The 9,532-nt window shown below is 63.5% G+C and overlaps 2 protein-coding genes across 2 annotated transcripts in view; both read right to left on the minus strand.

The window, feature by feature from the left end:
• EMIHUDRAFT_237508 (hypothetical protein) overlaps positions 1-373 on the minus strand; it is a gene marked incomplete at both ends in the record, with an annotated part of 1,485 nt that extends 1,112 nt beyond the window's left edge. Inside the window, 2 exons of the mRNA XM_005777983.1 lie at positions 65-229; positions 353-373. Coding sequence (XP_005778040.1) covers positions 65-229; positions 353-373 — 186 coding nt within the window. The remainder of the gene's footprint in view (positions 1-64; positions 230-352) is intronic.
• A 252-nt stretch (positions 374-625) lies between these two features.
• EMIHUDRAFT_367273 (hypothetical protein) lies at positions 626-2,113 on the minus strand. Its single transcript, XM_005777984.1, has 3 exons — positions 1,296-2,113; positions 1,094-1,200; positions 626-975 (listed from the first exon to the last, which is right to left on the minus strand). Exons 1-3 carry the CDS (start codon positions 2,099-2,101, stop codon positions 845-847), a joined length of 1,044 nt encoding a protein of 347 aa, XP_005778041.1. The 5' UTR covers positions 2,102-2,113; the 3' UTR covers positions 626-844.
• Positions 2,114-9,532: the final 7,419 nt, after the last annotated feature.

The following is a 9,532-nucleotide window of genomic DNA, read 5'->3' on the forward strand; positions in this document are numbered from 1 at the left end:
CTGCGGGTGGCGGGAGAAGGATGGAGGACGAGAGAGGGCGGAGGGAGCAGGACGGCGGCCGCACATTGTCGCTTTCGGCGGACAAGGTGTGGATGTGGTTCCCGCCCATCTCCTTGAGCTCGAAGCAGTCTTCCGGGAAGAGCTGCCGCTGGTAGGCAAGCTCGCCAAACACCATCTTCGTCATGTTGCGCTGCAGCTTGATTGAGTTCTCGAGGTTGACACGTTGCTCCTGCGCCGCAGGGCGGCGCGGCTCGGCCGGAGGAGGCGCGGCGCGGCGAGCGGCGGCGGCGGCGGCGGCGGCGCGGCGGGCGACACGGGTGCGGCCAGGATGAGACCGGCGGGCACGATGTACCTGCGCCTGTCCCGATGCCATTTTAGCGTACCCTGCAGCTGCGCGCTGGAGGGGGTTTGCCTTTGAACAGCGTCTCGCCAGTGGAATCGGCGCTGACTTACCAGCGACGGCAGCGGCTAGTGCATCGAACCCGTCCTCAACCTCTGATCTCTGTCCCGTCTCGGCCACGAAGCACGATCGGCAATCATCAAAGGTCCCCCAACATCCCTCTGAGCTCTGTGTCCGCCCACTTCCGGGCTTGTTTGTGTTATCCAGGTTTTCTTTCTTTCTTTTATAGGTGCGCCCCGCACAAACACTTCGCAATGTCTGGGACGACGCCCACAATAGTACCGGAGCGGCTGTACACGGACGGTTGCGTTGCGGGCGCACGAGCGGTGTGCGCGCCTGATCCGCCCCATCTCCTCGAGGAGGTGTGTGCGCCCACTAGCTGCGACCTCGGTGGTGTCTGCGCAGTGGCAGGGTGAGCGGCGGGTGAGCGGCGCTGGCGTTCGGTCAGCCGAGCGTGACGTCGAGGACCATCATGAAGACGAAGCCGAGCATCAGCCCCTGCATCGCGATGGCCTTGTTGCCGTGCGCCTGCATCTCGGGGACGAGCGAGTCGGCGACCACGAAGATCATCGCGCCTGCGCGGGCAGGCCCGTGCGGCGGGAGGGGTCAGGCGGGAGAGGGCCCGTCGGGGTGAGAGGGCGAACCGCGGCAAGGAGAAGGGCCCGGCAGGGAGGGAGGGGGAGGGCGGCGCGCCAGCGGCGAGGGACATGGTGAAAGGGAGCATCGGCTTGCAGTACTGCACAAACGCGGCGCCGAGCACGCCCCCGATCGGCTCCACCAGCCCGGACAGCTGGCCGTACCTGCAGCACGGGCCTCCCCCGTCGCCAGAGGAGGAGGCTAGGGCGGGAGAGGAGAGAGGAGCAGCGGCCACTCTGCCGGCGGGAGGAGAGCGCACCAAAAGGCCTGCAGCGGGGAGATGCCTTCGCGCATGAGCGGCATCGAGACCGCCATCCCCTCGGGGAAGTTCTGGATCCCGATCCCGATGGCGAGCGAGACCGCCTTGCCAAACGTCGCGCCCGGGGCCGACCCGAGCGCCCCAAACGCGACGCCGACCGCCATGCCCTCTGGGAAGTTGTGGATTGTGATGGCGATGATGAGCAGCAGCAGGCGGCGCAGCCGCTGCGACCGCGTCGCCGACCCCTCCGAGGTTGCGACGTTCTTGTAGAGCGAGAGGTCCTCCAGCGACTCGTGCAGGTTGCTCATCAGCAGGTCGGTCAGCTGCAGCAGCGCGCCGCCAGACACAAAGCCAAGCGCGACCGGCATCGCCGCCCAGCCCTCCTCCCAGCCCTGCTGCTCGGCAAAGTCGAGCGCCGGCGCGAGCAGCGACCAGTACGACGCGGCCGTCATCACGCCGCCAGAGACACCGAGGAAGAAGTCGAGCACCTTCCGGAAGAGCGGCTCCGGCAGGCCGAGCCGCTTGATGATGACGGCGGCGGCGCCGAGCGCGGTCATGAACCAGCCGAAGGAGGTCCCCAGCAGCGCAAGCAGCACCGGGTGCCACTCCTTCACTTCGCGGAGCGCTGCGCTCTCGCACGTGCCGGCTATAGACCCGCCGCGCAGCTTGGCGGCGGGCGAGGTGTCGAAGCACTGCGGCTGCGGCACGGGCGGTGCAGGAGCGAGCCGCGGCCCGCTCGGGCCCCAGGGTGATCCAGTGGCAAGCGGGAAGGCCAGCAGGAGGCAGCAGCTCGCCCGCCTGCACATGGCACCAGCCCGCAAACTTGGTGGCATTGCTTCGTTTCTCTCTTTCTGGTTGCCGGTGTGAGCGCAAGTCCGCGCCCTTGTCGTGCCAGTGTGCTGTGAGAGAAGCTTGTATTTGAAGAATTCTTTCTTTCTTTAACCACACTCCTCTCCTTAAAATCCCTGTGGTGGCGGCGTGCCGTCCTCCCATCCCAGGAGACGTGATTTATTGTTGGTTTTCTAAAATCTCTCTCTCCATCCCTCCCTTGCTTGGGTTGTCTAGCACTCTCAGCCCCTGTTTTCAAAAATACCCTGTCAGCAGTTCATTCACCTTCGGCTACGTACGTAAGACCGGTAAGAGCTGAGCACCTGAGCACTGGATAGGGTCGATTCCGCATGGTACGGGACCCCTCGATCGTCTCGCCCTCCCTCACTGGGGTGTTCATTGGAGGGGGTCATAACAAACGGTACAGGATCGAGGTGCACGCTGCCAAAGCAGTGTCGTCCCCCCTCTCCCCGACGGCGATGGCGGTGTGACCGATCGAGCTACAAGAGGAGCTTGTTCAGCAGGATCCGGGATAGTCTGATGCACTACCTCACTGGGCCTGAGACCACCGAGACGCCTCCCGTCACCGTCTCGGATTTGTGTGGGGTCGAACCACTCCGGGATGGGCAAGCCCATCAATTTTCATTTTGTTCCTCCCCTGGACCCCAGCGTTCCCACTGAGAGTTGTGCCTTAACTCGTCGACGTATAATTGTCAAAATTCCTGTTGTGCAAGAGGGGAGGGGGCTCTGACGGAGTGTGTGGCGGGAGAGGGCAGGGAATGGGCGCGGGGGAGGGGCGGGGGGGGGGGGGGGGCTCACCCGTGCAAAAGGCATCAATTAATAATTTTAATGAAGAAATATTGCTCGGCCGTTCATGAAGTCCGTCTCGATCTGGAGGAGACGGGTCAACCCCGTGAGGACCAGATCAGGTTCACATTGTCGTAGCCGGAGGGGATGTTGACCTTTAGCTCTCGGGGCCACCCTTCCGCTTTGGTTTTTTCCCCACAGACCACTCGGGCAACTTTTACCAAATGCCAAAGTTGCACTTTACCACTCGGGCAACTTCGATTGCATTTTACCACTCGGGCAAACTCGATGAAACGGCGGACGGAAAACGCGTTCGCGGCCGCGCTCGCCGGAGAGCTATGCATGAAGCGGCCGGCGCGCCACCGCAGCTCACCGATGGAGCTTGCGCCGCGGCTCAATCCACAGGCGCAGCAGCATTGCGACGCATTCTCCAAGCACGGCCTCTGGCGTTGCGAGTGCACAGAGAGCGAGCAATAGTCGACAAAAGCACTGATCTGTGGGCAGCGGATCTCCATGGCGGTCGCGCCCAGCGAAAGGACAACCGCGGGCCTCGGATGCTCGCCCGGATGCGGACCCGCCGTGCGAGTTGCAGACCCGGAGGTGGCCGACCCAGCTCACCCCCAGAGAGGCCATGCACAGGGTCAGGCATAAAAGGGGGATGTTTCCGTCCGTCCGTTTCGCTCCTCTCCTTAAAATCCCTGTGGTGGCGGCGTGCCGTCCTCCCATCCCTCCCTTGCTTGGGTTGTCTAGCACTCTCAGCCCCTGTTTTCAAAAATACCCTTCAGCAGTTCACCTTCGGGTACGTACGTAAGAGCTACATCCACTGAGAGAGTTCGGCGGTGGCTTCTCGCCGCCAGCAGTTGCAAAGATCAACCGCCTTGCGCGCAAGGCTCAACGCTCGGGCGTTGACCGCACCGCGTACCCTCCCCACTCCCGCCTCTCATTCGTGTCACACCACGCGGAACGCATCTCCATCGCTTCGGTGAAGGGGGTGAACCGCGCCATCCTCGATCGCCGTGCAAAGCTCGCTTCCAAGCTCTCACGCCGCGCGTAGGGCCCTTAGGGGCCTAGAGAACACCATGGAACACAACCCCCCCTCCCTTTTCTCCCAGTAAGCTAAAAGTACGTACACTGAAAATCTCACATCTACACACATCTGTCGTCTTTCTCTCAGCACACACCACAACTTTCAATCGAAGACACAACGACTGCGTTGCAACCCACCCGCTCGCAAGCCCGTCCATCGTGTCCGTTACCTGTGCCTATTGTCTGTCTTATGCCTTTTTGGCTCCAAATCTGATATCTATCTGTACTTCCACCCGTAAAAAATATTTCGATTTATTTTCTACCATCTCTGAAAGGGAAAAAAGATGAAAGTTTTCCTCCGCCATCTCGGAGCCCCACACGCGCAAGAATTTCGGCCCAGTATTGCATTAAAGTTTGACACGCTCCGTCCGTCCGTCCGACTCGCTGGTGGTCTGTTTTCCTCTCTCTCGTACTACTGTCGCCGTGGGGCCGCTTTGGTGTGTGCGCTAACCATGGGCAAGGGCATCATGGGCGAGAGTCTCTATGCCTGCATGGAGCCGGGCTGTGAGTGCGTCAACTTTGAGTGCGTTGTTGCCACCTGGACTGACGAGGAGCGTGCGATGCGAATCGTCCACCACCCGCGAAACTCTCCGTGGTACCTGCAGTGCTCGTGCGGCCATCACCAGCTCCGCCACTTTAAAGACCCCGCGTCGCGAGCAGTTTGCGTCACCGTGCCTCTGGCTACTCTCTCCGAGCTGTTTCGCGAATACGCTCCGGCACAGGTCGGCTGGCTGGAGGCGATGGAGGGACTTGGCTGCTCTCTGGGCGCGCTGGCCGGGATCGATAGGCCTGACCTGCTCAACCGCCTGAGAGCGGCGGGCGTGGCTCTTGCAGACCGGCAGGCGATCGCGACGGCAGTGGGGCGAGCGCGCACGGCAGGGCGAATCAGCTTGGCGAATCATCGCGTTGATTCGAGTTGAGCGGTCTTTCTCTTTCTTTGCGGTGAGGAGCGACTGGGAAGGTGGCAAAAACAGGGAGAATTTGTTTCTTTTTAGTGCTGGCGGGAAGTTTTGACCGCGCAAGATAAAGGGTGGCTAAGGGCTCTGCCCGCAAGGCGCCCGCCCGCTAACCGCGCAAGATAAAGGGTGGCTAAGGCGTTGGGCTTTACGAGAGTTTCCTCTCGCACCCTGCCTGGTTTCCTTTCCGTTTTTCCTGCTAGTTTCCCTACAGCACCCTCTAGTTTCCGTGTAGATCCTCGCCGCCGTGTCCACGCGCAGCCGCTTCCGCCGCGCTGTCTTAGACTCCGCGGGCTGCGGCAGCAGGTAATTCGGGCCATACTCCGCCACGCCCGCGAGGACCTCCGGACCTCGGCCGCGCTCACCGTCTCGACCGCGGCCTCGACCGGGGGATTGGCCAAACCAGTAACCACAGGTTTCGCTCCGGGCCACCGCAAATTTTGATCAGCAAATTTCGAGGGTCGGCCGCAAATTTTGAGGTAGATTTTGATTGTCAAAACACGTCCGTCTCGCAGCAGGATAGAGCAATAGGCGGGGCGAACACCCACACACGACATCCCACCACTCACGACTGGGGACGCGTTGGGGGGAGCTCGACCCGTCGTTCGACCCGTTCCGTGACCTCCCGCGCCAGCCGCTCGCCAGCGAGGGGTCCCTGATGCGCCGCCCGTCGGTCGACGCCCTCGCCCCGGCGCTCCCCAACGACGCCGTCGCTGTCCTCGCCGACGTGACCGTGATCCGAGGCCGCCCATCCGCCATTGGATGCAGCCGAGATGCAAAATCCGTTTTATATCAACCGAGCTGCCCCCCCCCCCCCGGACACGTCCCTCCCTGTCCTCTCCACTCGTTCCTCTACTTGTACATACCATACCGCTTTTGCAGCTGTGTCATGATGTTGATGATAGATAGACATAGAAATCATGAACCATCGAAAGGTCTGGTCTCCAAAAAGAACTCTCCGCGCCCGCCGCGCGCCCGCCCCGCCCCTCTTTTGCGCAGCAACACCTTAAAGCTAAATGCTTGTTTCATGGCCCTCAAAAAAATCGGGTCGGAGCGCACAGCGGAGTGGGCCCCGGTTTAACAAAGGCGACGGACGCTTGCTTGCGTCCTAGCCTCCAACAACGCCTCCCCGGCGCAGAGGGGCCCCCGGAGGGATGCTCAACCGCTCCACGCCACGCCGCTTGCGGCGAAAGAAAGAAAGAAAAAAGACAACAAGGGAGGAATGGGAGAACTGCGGCGGTCCTATTCCCAGCGTGCGAAAGTCTTATTTTTTGAGCTAGACTTCGTTGTTAATAGTGTCCGAACCACCGCGTGTCCCGGTCCACCGTGTCCCTCCCTCCATTCACACTCTCCCAGTCCTTTCTGGTCCAGTGCCCGTCTTCTCCGCCCGCCGTCGGGCCGGATTCCCTCCTTCGTCCTTTAGACGTTTCATGTAGAGCAAGCACGCCTGCCCGTCAGTCGGGTGGGGCTTGCACGTGGCAGCGACTCGACTGGTCGCGCCAGCCCTTTGTGGCCCAACACGCTATCCCACGTCAGATCATGCCTGACACGCCCATATTCCGTTCCGAGTCCTACTCGCACTCTGGCACTTCACCGCTTACCGTCCAGCGCTATTCGCATCAAGACTGGCTGTGGTCTACGACGTCCGCCTGCGGCGTTACCACCGGTGATGTTGCCGCCAGGGGGCCTGCCGCCGGCTGCCCACTTCCTGGCCCTGGGAGCGCCCCCTGGGGTGACCATCATGGCACTCCGCTTGCGCTTCCCGCTACCAGCCACATTTGTGCACCAGCTGGCATCGCTGGTGAGCTTGACGGCGTCTTCATCGCCGTCACCTCCATCGACAGCCGGGAGCTCATTGGCTTCGCCTACTGCGCCGAGTCACCTTGCCTCGCCGTCTTTCTTTGCGGCCCTACTTGCAGCATCTCGCTCCCCGCCAGCATCATTTGCCTCCGCACCTGCATCTCCACCGGCGCCGCCTCCACCGTCTGGGGCAGCGCCCATGCTCTCACTGCGACTGCAGCGTCAGTCAACGCCTCCTCGCATGTTGGCTACGTCTTCACCGTCGGAGGCGTCCTACTCGGCCCCCCGCCTCCCGTCACCAGTTACTGTACACCAGTCACAGTCATCGACGCGCCTGGTGGGGGCCTTCACGGCAGCTCCAGCGCTGTCGGCCTTGCCGGGACCTTCGGCTGCTTCGCCGTCGCTCGTGTCGACGGCCGCTTTGCCGTCGCTCGACTCGACAGCCTCGCCGGCGGCTCCAGCGCTGTCGGCCACTTCGCCGATGGCTCCGCTGTCGACTGTCTCGCCGTCGCTCGACTCGATGGCTGCTTCGCTGTCGTTCGTGTCAACGGCTGCTTCACCATCGAGTTACTCGACGGCCTTGCCAGCGGCTCCGGCGCTGTTGGCTCTTTCGCCGACGGCTCCTCTGCTGTCGGCTCAGCCACTGAGCAATATCGTGCTCGGCGTGTCGGAAGGCGGCCTGACGCATCCTGTACCCTTGGCCTGGACTGGGCCAATGGGGACTGCGATCGGGGCTTTGAACGCTTCACAACACCGCCAGCATGTGTAGCCCTCAATGGCTGCTCCGCCGTCGCTAGTTTCGGCGGCTCCCTCGCCGAAACCCTCGGCTGCTTCGCCGAGACAATCGGCTGCTTCGCCGTCGCTCAGGTCGACGGCCACTTTGCCGTCGCTCGGCTCGATGGCCTCGCCGCCGGCTCCGGCGCTGTCGGCCTCGCCGGGACCCTCGGCCGCGCCGTCGCTCAGGTCGACGGCCGCTTTGCCGTCGTCGCTCGGGTCGATGGCCGCTCTACCGAGGCCGAGACCTTCGGCTGCTTCGTCGTCGCTCAGGTTGACGGCCGCTTTGCCGTCGTCGCTCAGATCGACGGCCGCTTTGCCGTCGCTCGACTCGATGGCCTCGCTGCCAGCTCCAGCGCTGTCGGCCTCGCCGAAACCCTCGGCTGCTTCGCCGAGACAATCGGCTGCTTCGCCGTCGCTCAGGTCGACGGCCACTTTGCCGTCGCTCGACTCGATGGCCTCGCCGCCGGCTCCAGCGCTGTCGGCCTCGCCGGAACCCTCGGCTGCTTCGCCGAGACAATCGGCTGCTCCGCCGTCGCTCAGGTCGACGGCCGCTTTGCCGTCGCTCAACTCGACGGCCTCGCCGCCGGCTCCAGCGCTGGCCGTCTCGCCGTCGCTCGACTTGCCGACGGCTCTCTCGCCGTCGCTCAGCTCAGCGACGGCCTCGCCGATGGCCTCTCCGTCGGCTGCTTCGCCGACTCCGCTGTCGGCTGCTTCGCCGACTCCGCTGTCGGCTCTCTCGCCGTCGCTCGACTTGCCGATGGCACTCTCGCCGTCGCTCGGCTCAGCGACGGCCTCGCCGATGGCCCTCTCGCCGTCGCTCGGCTCAGCGACGGCCTCGCCGATGGCCTCGCCGTCGATTGCTTCGCCGACTCAGCTGTCGGCCGTCTCGCCGAAGGCAGTGCCGTCCCTCTCGCCGTCGCTCCTTTCGGCGGCCATTGCGCTGACGACTCCGTAGCTGCCGCCGCTCGACTCCACTACGGCGCCGATGACGCCATCGGCCTCTCTGCCGCCGCTCCACTCAACGGTGGCGCCGATAGCACCAGCGGCCTCGGCCTCTCTGCCGAAGCTCGTGTCGACGACCTCGCCTGTAGCCTCTACAGCGTCGTCGGCTCTCTCGTCGTCACCTACATCGGTGGCATCAGCGCTGCCAGCTTCTGCACCGTCGCCTGCATCGACAGCATCGCCGACGGCCCCTGCAACGCTGTCCGCTACTTCATTCGTGGCTTAGTAGAGCAGCCACAGTCTCTCTACTCTGAGGGACACTTTCCTCTCGTCGATCGGGAGTTACTCGACTACGTCGAGGGGGGGGATGTCCGAACCACCGCGTGTCCCGGTCCACCGTGTCCCTCCCTCCATTCACACTCTCCCAGTCCTTTCTGGTCCAGTGCCCGTCTTCTCCGCCCGCCGTCGGGCCGGATTCCCTCCTTCGTCCTTTAGACGTTTCATGTAGAGCAAGCACGCCTGCCCGTCAGTCGGGTGGGGCTTGCACGAATAGGAACAAGCGAAGGCACACACGACATGGCCTCAAACACAAGCTCCGGTCTTATTTTTTCCGCTGCGACTTGGCCGTGTGGCGCTTCGCGTGTGCACAAACATCTGCACATATACACACACATATGGCGCTGCCCGCTCTCGAGGCCGGGCACGACGCGTGCCGCCGCATGTTTCGCGCCTTGAGCGCCGGCGAGGACCTGTCGCAGATCGTCCAGGACTTCATCGAGGCTGAGGGCAACCTCCAGGTCCACCTCGCAGAGCTCCACGAGGCCACGCCAGGCGAGGTGCCGCCGCACCGACGCGCCGCCGCTGCGGCCGCGGAGCTAACCGCCGACCTGCAACGTGCCGAGCTGGCGCTGCTCGCGGCGGAGGCGCTGGCTGATGCGGAGCTGCGCCGGCCGTCGGCGGAGGTGCCGGCCGCCCGCGTGTTGAACCTGGCGTCTCATCTCGGACCGTCCGCCGCGCCGCCTCGTTCTCAGCACGCCTTCA

This window comes from Emiliania huxleyi (assembly GCF_000372725.1).
Source record: "Emiliania huxleyi CCMP1516 unplaced genomic scaffold EMIHUscaffold_251, whole genome shotgun sequence".
Classification (NCBI taxonomy): Eukaryota; Haptophyta; order Isochrysidales; family Noelaerhabdaceae; genus Emiliania; species Emiliania huxleyi.